General features: G+C 43.4%; 1 protein-coding gene across 1 annotated transcript in view; it reads right to left on the bottom strand.

Moving 5' to 3' along the window:
* Window positions 1-4,661: 4,661 nt before the first annotated feature.
* Window positions 4,662-20,481, bottom strand: part of LOC126095774 (nonsense-mediated mRNA decay factor SMG5) — a 283,868-nt gene continuing 268,048 nt past the window's right edge. The window contains exons 14-16 of the mRNA XM_049910581.1: window positions 6,402-6,586; window positions 6,043-6,199; window positions 4,662-5,382 (exon numbers count right to left, since the gene is read on the bottom strand). Coding sequence (XP_049766538.1) covers window positions 5,315-5,382; window positions 6,043-6,199; window positions 6,402-6,586 — 410 coding nt within the window. The 3' untranslated portion in view covers window positions 4,662-5,314. The remainder of the gene's footprint in view (window positions 5,383-6,042; window positions 6,200-6,401; window positions 6,587-20,481) is intronic.

The raw sequence follows: 20,481 nt of genomic DNA, 5'->3' as shown, positions 1-20,481 counted from the left end.
TGTAAACAGTTGTGACGTCACGCTAATCGGAGACAATTCGTTGTTATGAACCATTGTGTAGGCTTCCTAAAGCCTTTGACACATTTTGCTGTTGGCAGACGCTTGCATGAGCACTGTGTTTAGTTGTCGTACATGGCGCATTCCCTTTACAACCTTTCTTTTTTCTCTCGTTCATGTTTTTTTTGCTACAGTATTGTACTGCAGTAGCGAGATACAGTAATATCCTTTGTTAAAGTATTGGTTCTTACCAGTCAAAATATCAAAAATTTAACTGGAAACTGAAACAATGAAAAATTCCCGGAATTCTAAAAAATTCCCGGGTTTTTCCCGGATCTCCTGGTTCGTATACGCCCTGTGTTAGTTGCCCTTGGAGGGGTGGCCTTCTGGCCACTGTCCATCAGGTACAATTGCCTCGAGAGCAGACAGCACTCTCCAATGACTCGGTCAAATGTAGTGACTGAACAGTGCGTGAAGGCTAATGTCCCGAACAACTTAAGAAATTTAAAAAGGTCTTCACCGAGAGATTGACTGGTTCCTGAGGAAGGTTTGTGCATATAATTTATACTGTTATTCCAGACAATTTGGCTGACGGTAGATTCATTGGGCTACCCATAGGAAGCTGGGTCAGGTCACTAGTTCAAGAAATTATCAACTACAACAGACAATGACTTACTCCATTACTTATTTGGATTTTGCAAGAAACACAGGTAATGTGTCTGATTCCTCACTGATAATTGAGAGATGAACCTCAGTCACATTATTGTCAGACTATGGAAATATTGAGATGTCTGTGCACACAAGTTCTAGTACATGGCAAGATCTGTTAATGTAATAGTAGCACCATCCCTTTTAGTGTGTGTGTTGTCCTAAGTAATAACCTTCAAATTCACAACCAAAATTTATTTTAATTCTTCAGTTGTGACTCATACAATAAGGAGTTCAGTACATCAACATAAGTAATTGCAATTTTTAACTGAAGACTGTTAACCCTTCAACATCAGAAGAACATGTTGATAACACAGAAGGAACCACTTCATAATGATAAAATACAGAACTTTAAGTTATCAGACATACTAGTACAACCACTTACAAAATGTATAGTATTTAATATCAGAAAGATTTTAAAGCAAATAGTCAAGAATTATATTAGTTATCATCATCCTGGGTTTCCTAGTTCCACCATCACACCTGTTAAATGGGAATCAGAATAACAAAATATGGTGCAATTTTACCTTCCTCCAATCCTTTCAGGGGAGTAAAACTGTTTACTCTTTTTTGAATAATTTTAAACCACTCTGCCACAGTGTGAGGTGTTTAATCAGTGATTTACAGGGTGGTCCAGAAGTGTGGAACCATCCTTCAAAACAAAAATAGTTTGATAAACAGAAAATTAAAGTAAATCACTATGACATGGGACAATCACATAACCTGTGAAGCTATGTCACCAACATGGCAGCCATTATGGAAACCACCATTTTGGATGCAACTCTTTAATATTTAAATGGGAAGGTACTCACATATATAAAATAAATGAGGAATGGGACAACAATAACAATGGTGCCTTACATATGATCATTTCTTTATTCATACTTTAGTTATCTCCTTTGTTTATTCCTCACTGGTGATGTGAAAGCTGATGGCATTAACACCAGCCAAACACACTGAGAATGTACTGATACAATGAGAGAGAAGCAACCATGTTATCACAGATGATTTCAACCTACACCACCCAGACAGACCATGCATTACCCACAGTGTGGTAGTGAAACTTCTCACAAAATTCCAGGAAAACGGCTCTGCTGCAGAGAGATTGAAAGATGGATGATCAAAAATGGCTACATTTGATGCAAAATCAATCGCTGTCATTGCCTTGTTCTGTAAAAGTTTAGAGTGCAGTACTCGCTGTGCCTTAGAAGAAATTAGAATACAAATGTCATAACATCTCATTGAGCACGATGTAGATCATTGGGTTCAGCTTCCAGAATGGGTGGTGAGCAAGCTGGATGAAAACTGTAATTTCCCCTATGACATACTGTTTACGGACGAGGCTAATTTCTATCTGAATGGTGAAGTAAATAAACAGATTCACATTATCAGTAAAATCTCAGTCATCACTGGATGGATCCAATGAAGGTTGTCGGTGCACAGAAAGTGATGGTTTGGTGTGGAACATGGGGTTCTCATATTGGTGGGGGCCTTTTTCATTCAGTGTAAAATACTCTCCAGACACACTCGGCTATTAAGTTTCCCTAGAGATGGACTTTATGAAGTGACCATCCTGTTACCCACATTTCAGTTATCAGATTTTTATCTGTGTGGGCCTTTCAAGCATCTGTGTAGATCAAAAGCCTTGCACACATCAAGAAGCAAATTACATTTCTGGTACATGTGTCAATAACAGTCAATAAGGAATGGGTGAAGCAGATAACAAGCAACTTACAACATACTGCAAAACACATCAACCATAAACTGTAGACTTTGTGTCATATAACCTGTAGCCTTTGTGTGTCATCACCAGCTTTAGCCTTGTTCTGTGGAAAAGTGATACGACTGGAGAGCGAGAAAGCTGTGCTTTGAACGACGTCATTGTTTTCCCCACTCCCATCTCATAGTACTTGACTTCAAATTTCTGTATACTCACCTGCTCTTGTTTCAGAAGAGCAATACGACATCTATAGACCACCCTGTACATTAACACTTAGATTCAGATTTACCAACATGAATAAGTACATTTCTCCTTCTTTTTCTTGTTCTTCTCCTTCTTCACAGCAATGTGTTTCATGCATGCCACTTGCAGTATATTATTGTTGGCAACGCAGTGGTTTTTCCTGTTGCCCACTGACAATGCAACATCTGTTGGAAGATGGCTTTTGTCCAGCCTAGAATACATCTAAACAAAGTGGTATGTGATAGGTGCCTATTATAGTGGCTTAAAGGCTAGGGATTTTCCCATTAAAACAGACTCTTTCCAGGATGTCTCGGAAATAAACTTGCAAAAATTCCTGGCAGGAAGAAGCAATTTTCTGTGGAGTGCTGCTAATGGGAGCAGGAAATGACCAAGCAAATTGCCTGTGTTCTGCTCCTCAAGTCAACTGGCTGAAAGACCTTAATGGCAGAGCTGCTTGGAGCTAAAAAAATTCGAGTGTCTGCTGCCCCCTGGATGTCGTCGTCATAGCCTCACTGTTATCAGTTTGGAAGTTAGCGATCTACGAGATATTTCTTTCTGCACAGAAAACACAAAGAAGAGCACAGAGGTTTTTCATTTTTAATATGAAAGAGTCTGATAGAGGGTGCACATGTGGGCAGTAAGAACAGCCCAATATCATACTGGATAACTTGAGGTGAAATTTATGCAAGACACATACTTGGCAAGGTATGAACTGAAGCAAATAAATTACATCTGTTGAAGTGGAAACCTGAAGTGTGGTGTTTTATGTAACTTAAAATGTCAAATGTAAACTTTTACCTTGTTCTGTCTTTGCAGAGATTATTGACTTAAGTTACTAGCATTTACTCATAAAGGTGGAACTTTTCCTGCCCAATAGTCGAATCTAGGAAACCAGTCTTCACATATTAAAGTGGGGCTGATGATCTGTAAGACTATTTTTCAAGTGTACCAGTGCAGAATACTGATCTGCGTTCACCAACGAACATTTCTACCTAATTAAGGCAATATGTACCATAATTTGTCCAATGAGTCATGAGTGCATGATTTCTGGCTGCAACCGTGACTGAGACTTCATGGGATACCGTGGCCACTCCGAGAGAGTGATGGAGAAATGTTCCACATTTATTAAGTTCCCTGAACACAAACTGCAGTACATTCACCACGGAGAAAGTAATCGTATGTTAAAATCAAAACAGATGTACTTTTTCGCTATTTGAGGCTTTTCCGGTGTAATAATTGGTTCAGTGGTTCATGAGCATTGCATGGGGCAGTGTTGTGATAGTTGCACAATCTTTCAATGAGACAGCTGCTTGCCATCTTCACGAGCTTACTAACATGTTGCTGCAGTGGCTCACCAATATGTGTGCTGGCTCGACAGAAAACCACTGGTGCCAATGGGTGACCCATTTCTCCAGCAGGAAGCACTGGATGTCGACATCCTCTATGATTCATCTATGATGATGTTAGAGCCCCACTCCTTAGTGCCTGCATTTTTCTAGCAAGCCAATGCATATACAGTGAGCCACTGCAGCAACCCATCAATAAGTGCCTTAAGATGAGAAGCAGCTGTCTCCTTCAAATATTATTCGGCTCTCGCAACATTATCCAATGTGACGCCTGTGAACCACTGAAGCAGATGAACTTTTCTCCCAGAGAAATAAATATTACACTGCAACACAGCAATCTGTATACACAAAACAATTTAAAATGAGTGAGTATTTTACGTATCATCATCTTTTCTTCTAGTGTGCTTAAAAATTTTTTATAACGATGACAAGCAATGTAACATCTACTTCATGACCTTAATTTACCAAATAAGCGGTACCATAAGTGACTTTATTACAACAGTGATATAATAAACCGAATTTTAGTGTTCTTGCAAATGGTAACATAGAGATTGCCAGAGCACTATGAAGAAGAAACAAATTCATAACTAATGGGAATGGACTTGGGATTGATTTAATAAAAGGATAACAAAAACAAAATTGGGGAAATTATTAAGTACTTTATTGCTGATGCTGCAGTCAAAGCAATATATTTTCATCTTGAGTTACATAATTAGCAGCAAAATGTGTCAAGGTAGACGGTAATTGTTAAAACATTAAATACCAATCAGGTATTCTAATGTTAAGTACAGTTACAATAACATATGGTCTTTTACAATGCACATAAATAAATAAACACTTTAACATGGTCATAAATTAGCATAAGACCTTAATTTAACTTCAAATAGTAAGAATTACACTTGTTCATACCATTTTAAGAAGAATGAAAAGCATAGTTACCGAGTTGCTTTGACTGCATACGTATCACACGTCTCAAATTGTGAAATTCTGGTTATGAAATCAACAAACTGTTAAAGCAACTGATGTATATGAAACAAGATCCAATTCATACAGTGAAATATAATATGGCACATGTCCTTATAATACACAACATAACTCTTATATTTTAATAAAAAAATAAATGAAAAGAATATGAAAGAAACATAGATTTCACTAGAAAATGGAATTATTATCTAAAATAATTACTGTACACTCAATAAAAACAATGACAGCATGGAACTTTGGCTTCTTAACATTGTCTTTGAATAAAAAATCCTTTCGAAGTTGCACAAGAGTGGCAGCTTTCTTGAAGAACCTCTTGTCATCGTTGTACCTTGTTTGAGGCTCTCCATTTTGCATAAAAGGTAGCAATTGACTCGATGTTGATCCCTTTGAAGAGAAAATAAGAAACAGTTTTTGTACTTGCTTCCACATATTAATTTCATATTAGTGGCTATCAAAGGATAATAAAAGCTAATTAGTCACAAAACAACATTTTCTCTTATGCTTGTATTACATTGTGTTATGGATGGAGAAATTAATTGAAATAAAACACTGTAGCATTGTTCTGTCATTTTATAAAAAGCTACGGATCACAAACATGTCTGTTGCAACTCCTCCACTGTTACAATTACCCTGCAACTTATGGTTCTTCTGGACATATTATTATTGTTATCATTATTTTTTCTTCATATGTCTGTAATAATAATGCAATATAACATCCTTCTCTGAGCTAGAATATGCATCTGACATACTAACAAAAATATGCTTTCTCCATCCTCTTAAGTTTGCACACATCAACTGCAAGTTTCTGCCCCTTTAGAGTAGCCCCTTAGAGGGTTTCCAGCACGCGACTTAGATCACCTAGTAGTTCTTTCCTTTTGAGTATATCAGTGTGGGGATGACGATGTCAATCAGCAAGAACTGCGACACATAGTTATATTTATTAATTTGGTTATGTTCTCACTTCTTACCCATACTAACTATTAAAAAACTGGTTGAACGAGTAAGGAGATTTACAGAGAAAATGATAAGTTTTTTCCGTAGTACCTGCAGTCTCAGCCACACCCCTAGGGCTGTACGTAGCTGGTTCATCGAGAGGAACCCCTGTCAAAAGAGTGACCAGAGGAGCTTGCTCTGGGCCACTGTCTCCTGTACCTCCAGCAGCAGCTGCCTGCTTGCTAAAATAATGACAGCATTCCACAACCTGAAACATAATTTACTTAGTTTTGAATCTTCTATATTAACTGAAAATAAAGAACATCTGATCACAAATGTTAAAGTCGGGAGGGATTAGAGATAAAAAAAATTCTGAGAACAAGGAGCTACAGGACCCTATTCAAAACAAGGATACAATCAAAATATCTTCAAAAATAATAGAAAAAATATTATAGTTCCAATAACTATACCTGAAAAAACAGCCAAGCCTCACGCTCCTTTCGACGTGGATACTTAATCAGGGGAAGGGACAATCGTTCGTGCAGTCGTTGAGCACGCAGAAAGCGGTTGCCGCGTTGGAACTGTGCCTCAAGCCAACGAATAGCTTCTCGTGCTCGGCTCACTTCACGCTTCATTTCATCTAGAGCCTGGACAACTGAAAACAAAACATCAACAGTTAATGGAGTATTTGGGGTCATCAATACTTACCTTTTGATTCAGTTGAAGTTTATTGGCGACAATTAATTTACAAGACGATTAATTTTGGAAAATTACAATTTCATATCCAAGTGTCCTCTTTCGTGACAGTGCATATCTGCACTAATGTGAAACAATTCACCATTGCATCAGTTAAATCAGATTCAAGCCACAGGTACACAGAATAACAGAAGCTGAAAAATGTCAGAGCATGTGAATTAACAGATGAAAACCATGTCTCATAATTCAAACAATGTAATTTGCAAATCCTGCTGGAAGAATCACCTTTCATCAAACGATACACCTCAGTAAAATAATTCTAAACAACTGTTAATAGCTCATTTAGTGGAGTGTGTCATTCCACTAAATGAGGTTTAGAAGGGAGACTGTCATATTATATTATGTGAACTGCAAGTCATAGTGATTGGTTCACCTACTGCCTCTTTATTTCAGTTAACATTTTTCTTTCAGTTCAGTTCTTTCACCTGTTTCTAATTTGACTGATCCATTGGTGAATTGTTTGCATCCATATAAACGAGCACTGTCACAGTACGTGGCATCTGAAGATGAAATTTTAATATTCTAAAACTGACCACACTGTAATTTAACAGTGACATGAAGTACAGCTGAGTGGAAACAAACTTGATGATACATCATAATGGCACTGTGTTGGAGTCTAGTGTTCAATCTTGTGAAAGCAAAACAGTTAGGAACTCATCATCACCAGAAGCAAGGAGAGACTTATGGTTATTCTCAAAAATGATTAAAGGCACATTTTGTGGAAACATCTGTGGTGTCAATGTTTCACAAGCACAAGACGTATCTCAATAATAAGATATTGGTTTCCATCAGACTGGCAACATCTGACTGATAAGCATTCATTACAATGTTGGCTCAGATGTAACTGGAGAACAACATTCACTTGGTCAATGAAATCTATAGGCCACACAGCATAGTCAAGTTTCAGAAAATAACAACACAAGTTGAGAAACTGGCTGCAGCAGAAAACAACTTGTCATGCGGCTAAGTACAATTATGTTCCAGTCCAAAGAAGCATGCATCATTACAACGCAGTGCAAGCAGGAAAAGTGATTGCGGAAAATGACTTCGTGGGAAGCTATGAGAACCTGCTGTCAATGTCATCAACTTTACTGAGAATGAGAATGAGACAGGCATGACAGCGCTGACAGAGGAGGTGACAGAATGTGCAAGCGAATGTTGACAACCAAAAGCTGACAATGGTGTGCAAACTACAGAAGAAGGTACATGATGCCAAGTGGAGTAGGATTTCAGTATCTGCCCTTGAAGCACAATAAGTAAAATGCACAAATATTTCGCTGGTGATATAGGTGAACTGTGCATTCACACAGAGTACACTGTAAATAATTGTTGTAATGTAACAATGTGTGAAGATTATTTCCATACAACTGTGCACTGTCATACAACAATGCATAGTTTAGTTTTGTGTTCACTTCTCCACTATGACTATGACAGGACACTTCAGACTACCGAGTAAAAAGTAACAGAGAAATTTAAAAATCTGTAGAGACGAGCAAGGTTTTATTGTTGACATTAATTTAGGAGTATCTTCTCCTCTTTATCCAGTAACAAAATTTTGCAGAAAAAAGTTCTTTTCCTGCTGCTGGCATACTGACAAAATCTAAATGCTATAGAACTGGTCCAGAGTCTTGCTAAGAATAAGATGTATTGTCATAATACATGTACCGCCTCACTCTTCAACTCAAAAAAATAACAGCAAACACTTCTGCTGCTGATAATGCAGCACAATCTAAATGCAGTAGCCCATTACAAACAGTATTGTAAGGTGCTTAAAAATGTTATGAGGAAGGCAAAAAGTATGTGGTATGCAGATAGAATAGCTAAGTCTCAGGATAAAATTAAAACCACATGGTCAGTCGTAAAGGAAGTTGCTGGTCTGCAGAGACAGGTCGAGGATATAGAATCAGAGCGTAGTGGTAATGTCCGTGTTACTGATAAGTCGCATATATGTACAGTATTTAATAATCACTTTCTGAATATTGCAGGTGAACTAAATAGAAACCTAGTCCCAAAAGGGAATCATATAGCGCTCGTAGAAAAAAGTGTTCCGAGACTGTTAACTGAAATGCTCCTCCATGATACTGACAAGAGGGAGATTGAGTTAATAATTAAATCACTAAAAACCAAGAACTCTCATGGCTATGACGGGGTATCTAGCAGAATACTGAAGTATTGTTCCATATATGTTAGCCCAGTACTTAGCCATATCTGTAACTTTTCCTTTAGGAGTGGTCGGTTTCCTGACCGATTAAAGTACTCGGTAGTGAAGCCACTTTATAAAAAGGGAGACAGGGATAATGTTGATAATTATAGACCTATTTCTATGCCATCGGTGTTTGCTAAAGTTATCGAGAGGGTTGTATATACAAGGTTACTGCAGCATTTAAATTCACATAATTTGCTGTCAAATGTACAGTTTGGTTTTAGAAATGGCTTAACAACTGAAAATGCTATAGTCTCTTTTCTCTGTGAGGTTTTGGACGGATTAAATAAAAGATTGCGACCGTTAGGTATTTTCTTTGATTTAACGAAGGATTTCGACTGTGTTGACCACAAAATATTACTGCAGAAGTTGGAACATTATGGAGTAAGGGGAGTAGCTTACAATTGGTTCGCCTCTTACTTTCAGAACAGAAAGCAGAAGGTAATTCTCCGCAATATTGAGAGTGGTAATGATGTTCAGTCCCAATGGGGCACTGTTAAATGGGGCGTTCCCCAAGGATCGGTGCTGGGGCCACTGCTGTTTCTTATTTATATAAATGATATGCCTTCTAGTATTACAGGTGATTCAAAAATATTTCTGTTTGCTGATGACACCAGCTTGGTAGTGAAGGATCTTGTGTGTAATATTGAAACATTATCAAATAATGTAGTTCATGAAATAAGTTCGTGGCTTGTGGAAAATAATTTGATGCTAAATCACAGTAAGACTCAGTTTTTACAGTTTCTAACTCACAATTCAACGAGAACTGATATTTTAATCGGACAGAATGGGCATGTTATAAGCGAGACGGAACAGTTCAAGTTCCTAGGCGTACGGATAGATAGTAAGCTGATGTGGAAAGTCCATGTTCAGGATCTTGTTCAGAAACTAAATGCCGCTTTATTTACCATTAGAACAGTATCTGAAATAAGTGACATTTCAACACGAAAAGTAGTCTACTTCGCATATTTTCATACGCTTATGTCATATGGTATTATTTTTTGGGGTAATTCTTCTGTTTCAAAAAGGGTATTTTTGGCTCAAAAACGGGCTGTTCGAGCTATGTGTGGTGTAAGTTCTAGAACCTCTTGTCGACCCCTATTCAATAGTCTGGGAATTCTGACATTGCCCCCACAGTATATATTTTCTTTAATGTCGTTTGCTGTTAGCAATATTAGCTTATTCCCAAGAGTTAGCAACTTTCACTCAGTTAATACTAGGCAGAAATCAAATCTGCATGTGGAATGCACTTCCTTGACTCTTGTGCAGAAAGGAGTGCAGTATTCTGCTGCATCCATTTTCAATAAGCTACCACAAGAACTCAAAAATCTTAGCAGTAGCCCAAATGCTTTTAAGTCTAAACTGAAGAGTTTCCTCATGGCTCACTCCTTCTATTCTGTCGAGGAGCTCCTGGAAGAGCTAAAAAATTAAGCAAATTCCAGTGTTACATTCTTGATTTTCTTTATTTAAACTAATGACGTGTCGCCTGAATATGTTTCTTATATTTCATTTTATCTGTTTCTACAATCGTGTTATAATTTCATGTATTGACTCGTTCCATGACCATGGAGACTTCTCCTTAATGTGGTCCCACGGAACAATAAATAAATAAATAAGCTAGCAACTTCTACAGTGACCAAGGAACCACAGAGAGCATACTTAATATTTCAATAATAAGAAGCAGTCAGCATCATGATAAATTATTTATTTTTATTTCTATATGGCTGTGTTCAGGGCACAAGTTCAAGCTGATGTAAGGAGCTCGGTGCAGGAGCTGCAGCTACTGGTGCATGTTGCACACTGCAAAATAAATAATTTATTGGGATCTGGACTGCTTTTAATTACAAAAATAATACATAATTATTGTGTGTCACCTAGCCTGGTGTAATCCTTTCGAGGTAGTTACTTCGGCAACTTTGGTCTCAAATTCACTGCTTTTATATTCCACAAATTTTCCAGTTGGCCTCACAAGGGTGAGTGGACCTCCTTCCAGACCCTTCCATCACACAAAAATGTGCAGTGCTCACCAAGAATCAAACCCAGAATGTCGAAGTTACTAATCAAAAGTGCTAACCACTAGACCACTTGGTCAATTTTCAATTTTACTGTGAAATTAAATTTTACCACTGTGACATTGGCTGACAATAAAGGCCATTTATCATGCCAAAAAAGTGTGTGATGAGTCATGTAAGAGAGATACTTCAACAGATGAAGAAAATGAAAATATAATCAATAGGGCGACACAGATTCGAACAAAGAGTCAGCATTATCATCTGCGGCAAACAGCCGATGGTGAAAGAACAGAGACAGATGTGGAAAATAGTAACAGCACCGAGGGGTGTAGTTTTACAGATACTGCTAGTCAAGTGTCATGAGCACTTCACTCAATGATGCATTCAGATGCACAGCGATTAACAACACTCTGCTTGTAAGAATATTTGAGTGTACAATGTTACTGCCTTCCCTCTCTGTTTTCCGGGAGTGAATGTGACAGTGCTGCCATGCAGGACAGGTAACCAGTTCACTTTACCAAGTAATAACATACCATATTCTAAATATCCAGTTTAATCAGTAGTTACTCCTTAAGAAAAAATTCTTCAGCCCAACGTTAAAGTGAATGCCGCAGTGGTGTCTTCGTTGAGGAAGTTCCCTTCCAGTCCAATACACAGGATATGTGGCACTATGTAACTTTTCTTTTTTTTTTTTTTTTGAGGGGGGGGGGGGGGGTTAAGGGCGCTCAACTACTGAGCTCATTAGCGCCCAGTCACAATTGTTAGAGCACATAGAATCTAGTAAAACTCAAGGGGGGGGGGGGGAGACACCAGAAAGTTCTTACAAAGATGCAGATAAAATAAGTGAAAGAGTTAGATGTCTTTGGACAAGCCAGTCAAAGTAATGAAACGAAGAACACGAGCAGCTGCTCGAGCGTCATCAGCTAAAATATCCTGTAAAGTATATGGCAGAGACAGGACAACACGAGATTGACTAAAACGGGGACACGACAATAAAACATGGCGCACTGTTAATGCATGACCACAAGGGCACTGCGGGGCTGGGTCACCGGAGAGCAGGTAGCGGTGGCTAAACCGGCAATGCCCAATCCGCAACCTGGTCAGAAGGACCTCTTCTCGCCGAGATGGTCAGGAGGAGGTTGTCCAAGCAGTGGGGAACGGTTTTACTGCCCGGAGTTTGTTTCCTTGAAGTGATGACCAAGTATCCCACCACAATGACACAAGCCTCTTACAAACAACCCCACTAACGTCAGATGACGGGACACAATGGGAGGCTGGCCGAGGCAGGAGGACTGCAGCCTTGGCTGCAGCATCAGCAACCTCATTCCCAGGCACTCCTACATGGCCGGGAACCCACAGAAAGCTGACAGGAGAGCCAACATCAGCAAAAGAATGGAGGGACTGCTGGATCCGTTGCACCAAGGGATGGACCGGATATGGAGCGCCAAGGCTCTGAAGAGCACTGAGTGAATCAGAGCAGAGTACATACGATGAATGGCGGTGGCGGCGGGCATACTGAACGGCCTGACGGAGAGCAAAAAGCTCGGCCGTAAAGCTGGAACACTGGTCGAGGAGCCGGTATTTAAAGGTGACGGCCCCGACGACAAAGGCACAGCCGACACCATCATCAGTTTTGGAGCCATCAGTGTAAATAAAGGTGTGGCTGGCAAGTCGCGCACGAAGTTTGACAAACCGTGAGCAATACACTGCAGCCGGAGTACCCTCCTTCGGGAGCGAGCTGAGGTCGAGATAAATATGAACCGGAGCCTGGAGCCAAGGTGGTGTTGGGCTCTCACCCTCTCTGAAGGTGGTAGGGAGGGCAAAATCCAATTGTCGAAGCAGGCGACAAAAGCGGACTCCAGGGGGCAGCAGGGCAGACACATACAACCCATACTGACGGTCGTGACAATCGGCGAAGAAGGACTGATAAGAGGGGTGGTCGGGCATTGACAACAGCCGGCAGGCATACCGACAAAGCAGTACGTCGCGCCGGTAGGTCAATGGTAATTCGGCAGCTTCAGCATAAAGAGTCTCGACGGGACTAGTGTAGAATGCTCCGGTCGCAAGACGTAACCCCCAATGGTGGATGGAGTTGAGACGGCGTAAGAGGGACGGCCGAGCAGACGAGTAGACAAGGCTCCCATAATCCAGCTTTGATCGGACTATGGACCGATACAAGCGAAGGAGGACAGTGCGATCCGCTCCCCAAGATGAAACACTAAGAACTCTGAGGACATTAAGGGAATGTGTACAACGGGCAGCCAAATAAGAGACGTGCGGAGACCAACAAAGTTTCCTGTCCAGTCTGAGCCCCAGAAACTTAATTGTTTCCACGAATGGGAGAACAACGGGACCAAGATGTAGGGATGGCGGAAGGAATGCTTTATATTGCCAAAAGTTGATGCAAACTGTCTTCTCTTCAGAGAACCGGAAGCCATTTGCCACACTCCATGAGTATAGGCTGTCTAGACAACGCTGAAGGCAGCGCTCCAGGAGGCATGTTCTCTGGGCACTGCAGTAGATCGCGAAGTCATCGACAAAAAGAGAGCCTGAGACATTAGGTGGAATGCAATCCATAATTGGATTGATCGCTATGGCAAAAAGGGCTACGCTCAAGACGGAACCCTGAGGCACTCCGTTCTCCTGGAGGAAGACGTCGGACAATACGGAACCCACACGTACCCTAAGCTTTCGATCTGTTAAAAAGGAATCAATAAAAAGGGGCAGGCGACCGCGTAGACCCCACCTGTGCATAGTGCGGAGGATACCTCCTCTCCAACAGGTATCATAAGCCTTCTCCAAATCGAAGAACACGGCTACCGTTTGGCGCTTTCGCAAAAAGTTGTCCATGATGAATGTCGACAAGGTCACAAGGTGGTGAACAGCGGAGCGGCGGCGACGAAAGCCGCATTGAACATTGGTAAGTAGCTGTCGAGATTCAAGAATCCAAACTAACTGAGCGTTAACCATGCACTCCATCACCTTACAGACACAGCTTGTAAGAGAAATGGGGTGGTAACTAGAAGGAAGGTGTCTATCCTTCCCGGGTTTGGGTATAGGAACAACGACGGCGTCACGCTAACGCATGGGGACTTGACCTTCGGTCCAGACGCGATTGCAGGTACGAAGAAGGAAGCTTTTGCCTGCCGGAGAAAGGTGTGCCAGCATCTGAACGTGAATGGCATCTGGCCCCGGGGCAGAGGACCGGGACAGTGCAAGTGCACATTCGAGTTCCCGCATAGTAAAGGGGGCATTATAATTTTCCAGATTCAGCGAGTGGAAGGAAGGTCGCCGAGCCTCTTCTGCCTCTGTCCTGGGAAGGAAGGCAGGGTGGTAATGGGCGGAGCTTGAAACCCCCGCGAAAAAGCGGCCGAAGGCGTTGGAGACATCCACAGGATCAACAAGGACCTCATTATCTGAAGTCAGGCCAGGTACCGAGGAGTGGGCCTTAATGCCCAACAGCCGGCGCAGGCCGTCCCAGACGACAGAAGAGGGAGTAAAACTGTTAAAGGAGCTGGTGAAAGAGGCCCAACAAGCTTTTTTGCTGTCTTTGATGACTCTACGGCAATGCGCTTGGAGTCGTTTGTATCCAATACAATTCGCCAACGTAGGATGGCGGCGAAAGGTGCGTAAAGCACGTCGTCGAGCACGGATAGCGTCTCTACAAGCCTCATTCCACCAGAGGATGGAAACGCGACGTGAATAAGAGGTAGTACGAGGAATGGAACGTTCGGCAGCATTGATGATAACAGCCATGAGGTATTCGACCTGACTGTCACAACTGAGAAAAACGTGGTCCGGAAAGGTCGCCAGGGAGGAGTAAAGTCCCCAGTCAGCTTTCCGTATGTTCCAGCTCAAAGGAAGTGGTCGCTCGAATAGGTGTCAGAAAGGACATACCACTCGAACCGACGGGCAAGAGTGGTAGAACAGATTGAGAAGTCCAAGTGGGAGTAGGTCTGAGTAGAGTCCGAGAGGAAAGTCGGGGCGCCAGTATTGAGGCAGACAAGATTGAGAAAGACATCCGCCAAGAGGGAGCCTCTCTGACAGGATGCAGGAGAGCCCCAAAGGGGATGATGGGCATTGAAGTCGCCAAACAATAAAAACGGCGGAGGTGCATCATGTCAGCCCGACTAACTGCGGATGACGATGAAGTGTAGACGGTACAAACAGAAAAAGTAAAGGCAGAAAGAGTAATACGGACAGCTATTGCTTGGAGTGAGGTGGTCAATGGGATGGGATGGTAATAGACATTGTCCCGAACGAGCAAAATGACCTCACCATGAGCTAGAATACCGTCCACAGGGGTGAGGTCAGACCGCTCCGAGGTATAGTGGGTAAAAGCAATACGGTCAGTTGGGTGGAACTTGGTTTCCTGGAGACCAAGGACGAGCGGACAGTGCAGGCGGAGGAGCAGTTGTAATTCCTTCCGATTAGATCGAATACCTCTTATGTTCCAATGTAACAAAGCCATCGCTAGTCAGAAAAAAGGGGAACGAAACGGGTGAAGAGCTGGTCACCTCGATGGCCGTGGAGGGCCAGGTTTCGAGGGAACAACGCTACAACCGGCGGGAGGCGGATCCTGTTCCATCGAGTCGCCGCCAGCTGCGGCCGCTTTCCCAGGTTGCGTAGGAGGGGCAGCATCATTCGCCGACGAGAGGCCAGCTGAGCGCCTGGCAGCAGAGCGTCCCGGCGAAACTGAGGGCGGACGGGAGCAGCGACTCACGGATGGAGCGTCAGACGAAACGCGCCGGGGTGGAGAGGGGGATAAAGACTTCTTCTTGGAGGCCTTCTTGGAAGTCCGATGAGGCACGGGGATGGTGGGCTGGACCCGAAGAAGGTCCACACGCGCGGGGTCTGTTTTGGAACGCCGGACCTCGGAAGCCGGGGTCCGGAAAGTTTCCCCGATGGACGCCTGAGAAGAGGATCGCTTCTCAGGCGGCGGAGGGGGAGGAGGAGGAAGGGTGGCCCCTGGGGCAGAGGGGGCAGGGGCCGCGAGGGAGGAGGATTTGGAAGGGAGGGATTTGGGAGGCGGAGGCATAGACCCCGGATGGGGTGAGGAGGTGGAGGGGGGACAGGATAGGGGTGAGGATACTGTGGAAGGAGTGGACACGACTGAGGCAAACGAGGTTGTCAACATCACAGGATGGAGGCGGTCATACTTCTTCCTGGCCTCAGAATAAGAGAGACGATCCAAAGTTTTTAATTCTTGAATCTTCTTCTCCATCTGATACGTGGGGCAGTCTAAAGATCTAGGCGAGTGGATGCCAGGACAATTGACGCACCGAGGTGGTGGGGTGCATGTATGTTCCTCACGAAGAGGACGTCCACAATTGCCACAAAGGGGCTCAGCCTCACACCGTGACGACATGTGCCCAAAGCGCAAACACCGAAAGCAGCGCATAGGAGGCAGGACATAAGGTCGCACGTCGCACCGGTAGCACATCACCTTTACCTTCTCCGGGAGAACATCCCCCTCGAAGGCGAGGATAAAGGCCCCGGTGTCGATGTGACGGTCTTTGGGGCCGCGCTGGACTCGCCGGACGAAATGCACGCCTCGGCGCTTCAGGTTGACCCTGAGCTCCTCATCAGATTGCAGCAGGAGGTCCCGATGAAAAATAACCCCCTGTGTCCTATTCAGTGCCAGATGCGGGACAATGGACACTGGGATGTCCCCTAGTTGGCCGCACGCCTGGAGTGCCGCTGACTGTGTGGCGGAGGTGGTCTTTATAAGAACGGACCCCGAACGCATTTTACTGAGAGCCTCGATTTCCCCGAAGATGTCCTCGATGTGCTGGACAAAGAACATGGGCTTGGAGGTGGCGAACGTCCCCCCATCGGTCCGAGAACAGACTAAATAGCGGGGGAAGTACTTCGCCCCAAGCCGGCGGGCCTGTCCTTCCTCCCAGGGAGTGGCCAAGGGGGAAAGGGCAGGAGAACCAGAACCAGAGACAGTACCTTTCTTTTTAAAAGACTCGGCCGCAGATCGACCTGATACATGTTGACATTTCATCTGCGAAACGTATGCCCCAATACCACCCACTCCGACCAGGGGCTCTCCCCACGGGCGCCACCCAGCCTCAGCAAGGGCCACCTGGCAGGATGACCGTTGCCGGGAGTCCTGATGCCCCAAGGAGATGGGCATCTACTCCTTGGCCGACGTGGGGAGGGTACAGCTCAGGTATCGGCAGTACGATCCCTGTGTTGTCAGGGGGCTACAACCTAGAGGGTACATGACGACCCCACCACAATGGGCTGGCTACCGTGCTGGATTTCGGGTGCCACGGAAAGTTCATCATGATCGTAGGTGCAGATGGGGACGCACTATGGGCGTAACTTATGCACCCCATCAGGCGTTTAGGCCCAATTTGAGGAATAGTGGATGTGGTTACAATGCCGTTACAATGCTGAGTGCCAAGGTCTTAGTGCACTGAGGACCAGTGATACACCACGTAAGGCGTCCTTCCCCAAAAGGCTCGTACTTCTGTGGAATTTTGAAAAAAGGAGGTCAAACCCCAAGGGGGACCATCACATGGAAGGCCGAAACGGTTGAAACTCCTTTTAGTCGCCTCTTACGACAGGCAGGAATACCTTGGGCCTATTCTTACCCCGGACCCGCAGGGGCCGTGTTCATGCACAGGTTATCTAGGCTGCAACCTAAGGGCCAGCACCTCAAAAGTTTAAAACAATGGGAAGTCCTGGATAGAATAACAATATGGAAAAGATACAGTGAGGTGACCAAAGTCATGGGATACATATTGATATCGTGTCAGACATCCGTTTGATGCAGTGCAGCAACTCGATGTGGCATGGATTCAACAAGTTGTTGGAAGTACCCTCAAGAAATATTGATCCATGCTGCATCTACAGATGTCCATAATTGTGAAAGTGTTGTGGGTGAAGGATTATATGCACAAACTGACTTCTCAATAACGTCCCACAAAAATTCGATGGGATTCATGTTGAGCAATCTGGACGGCCAAATCATTTGCTTCAATTGTCCAAAATATTCTGACATGTGATGAGTAGAAATGTCCCTTTTCCATATTATTGAGTACATAAAATGTTTCAATATAACAATGAGAAATTTGTTTTTACTGACACTTTGGGCATCGATGTAGTGAAATGTACAGGAGTAATAATTTACTTAGTATAAATGGAAGTGTACACTCAGTGTTGCCAGTATTTCCCTTAGTAATACAAGTGTGAACACAGGCCTCCACAATATGGCTATGCGAGTGTGTCTAAAAGGGATTCTCGTTTCTGCTGGTTGTTTCTGCCTACGTTCTTGAGAGTCAGTGTTTCCAAGTTTGTTTAGTTGAGGCCCTTTCCCCTTTTGTCTTGCCTTATTCAACCTTGAGAGTTTCTCAGAGCTACAAGTGGACCTGTTTTGGAAATAGCGTGGTATTTTCTAGAATTTCTTGCCATTTTTATACTGTTTTCAAGCTACTTTACTTTCTGAACATTACCTTTTTCATAATACTCTTTGAAATTAATATTTGCAGAAGTACACTTCTGACAAAAATAGTGAAGGACACAGGAAGGGAGGAGGAAATGCAATGAAACTTCACAGGCTGAAATGTTATGTGATTATCTTTCACTAATCACAAAATTAAGTCAAATTGACAGAACTTGGCAGTACTAGCTCACTTATCACTATGACACTGTCTTCTCTCTAGTTTGGATGCTTGCACCGACTCTGTCGGGAACCCACTGTGTCCTCTCCTGAGGCACAGCAGCTCGTAAGTGCTGTCAATGGTTCTTAGTATCCTGGATACTGGCCCTTGAACAGAGCTGACATCTGTGCCAGTCGTCCGCATCTTCAATCGGGGCGATGTGGGGATTTTACAAGAGTACCTCAGAACCACACAGACTGTTCAGAGAGGCAAGTGCCACACCTGGACAAGCATTCTCCCGATGAAAAATGCTACGATGATATTGTGACCCCGAGTTGTACCACATGACGATGCAGTACGAACAGTGCAGGATGACACAGAATGTTGGAAGACTTCTGTTACTTGTTCTCGGATGGCAGGTGGAAGCGTGAACGGGGTTACAACGTGCTTGCTGCACAATACAACAATCCTGCCTTTTGGTGGTCAGAGATTGTCAAACGGAATCTTGAAGACAAGTATGCCTGCACTCGTGTTCACACTAGTCTAACAAGAGGTCACTGTCATCCAAAAGTGCACAAATCTGGAAAATGCACGATTCAACCAGCCGGCCAAATGGAGACTCACAATGTGGCCCACTTCAAACTCTGTCAGGTGTTGATAACACTGCCTGACAAGAGTGTCATCACTCAACATTTGACACTGTTCACGCCCCTTTTTTAAGCTACAGCTGGTAACAGCATTAACCATGGACAACACTACTGCACTCTGGTGACTGTTGCACCTTTCAAACAGAATTGCAGGTCTAATGATTTATATAAGCTCCATTAGCATATAGAGGTTGGGCGAGAAATTCGCATACCCTAAAAAGTCCCCAGATCCCTGCAAACCCGTTTAATTTCAAATGTTATTATGCAGCTTGGTATCTATGTTACTTCATATCAATTGTTGGAATTCATGTTTACGTGTTTTTGCAGTTGCAGTCAAGTTCCATTTTGTAGCCACGAGTCATGGCAGACGTGAGCATCCATAGTTACACTACCAAGGAGTGTGGAGTGTGGGGTGTGTGTGTGTGTGTGTGTGTGTGTGTGTGTGGGGGGGGGGGGTGCAGACAAACAATAGCACACAGGACAATGAGGCAGATTGTAGGAGCACTCCAGGAAAGATTTCATAAATCTCCACCACGAAAGGCAACACTTCTACAATGGGGAAGATGTGCGTTTGCTTTTGGCACTGTTAAAGGAAGGTTGAGGAGAGGAAGGAATAAAACACATAAAGAAACATGTGACGGAGTCTCTACTTCGACTGATTAATCTCCTATGAAGTCATAATGTAAACGTGCTTTGAACCCTGTATACGAAGGGCAACAATGTGAGATAACACGAGAAATCAACTTACGGCCAGGCCTTTTCGAATGATGCTTGTAAAAAAGTTATCAGATACAGAAAGGAATGAGCACAGTTTAGCATGCCAAGGTTTGCTAACTCCATTTCCAAATGCAGTGGACCGTGCCAAGGTTATACTTTCAGATGAACGTGCCATTTATTGCAGCTCATGTGCTAGAAATGTAGTCACAGGGGCCAAAGAGAATCCTCATTACACGGTCAAGTTAGAAAGGAAGCCCCATCTCATATAATGATATGGCCACTGGTGACATCAGCATATCTGCTTGGACCGTTCTCCTTTGAAGGAACTCTGAATGGCGCAAATTGTTTACGCCTGTTACTAACATGGTTAATACCTCAGTTTTTGGAAAGGGGCTTCACAAAACCCTTATGGTTGGAGCAAGACAGGGTACCTCTTCACTAAGCTATTGCAGTGTGCAAGTTCCTACAATATGGTAGACAGGCCACGGTTCATCAGCATCACCACATCCCTCGAAGTCCTGAGCACCCCACACCAGATAACTCGCCGGCGTGTGTGGCCGTGCGGTTCTAGGCGCTTCAGTCTGGAACCGCGTGATCGCTAC

This window comes from Schistocerca cancellata, chromosome 8 (genome assembly GCF_023864275.1).
Source record: "Schistocerca cancellata isolate TAMUIC-IGC-003103 chromosome 8, iqSchCanc2.1, whole genome shotgun sequence".
NCBI lineage: Eukaryota > Metazoa > Arthropoda > Insecta > Orthoptera > Acrididae > Schistocerca > Schistocerca cancellata.
The sequence above is the reverse complement of the archived record's forward strand: the minus strand, read 5'-3'. Positions and strand labels throughout refer to the sequence as shown.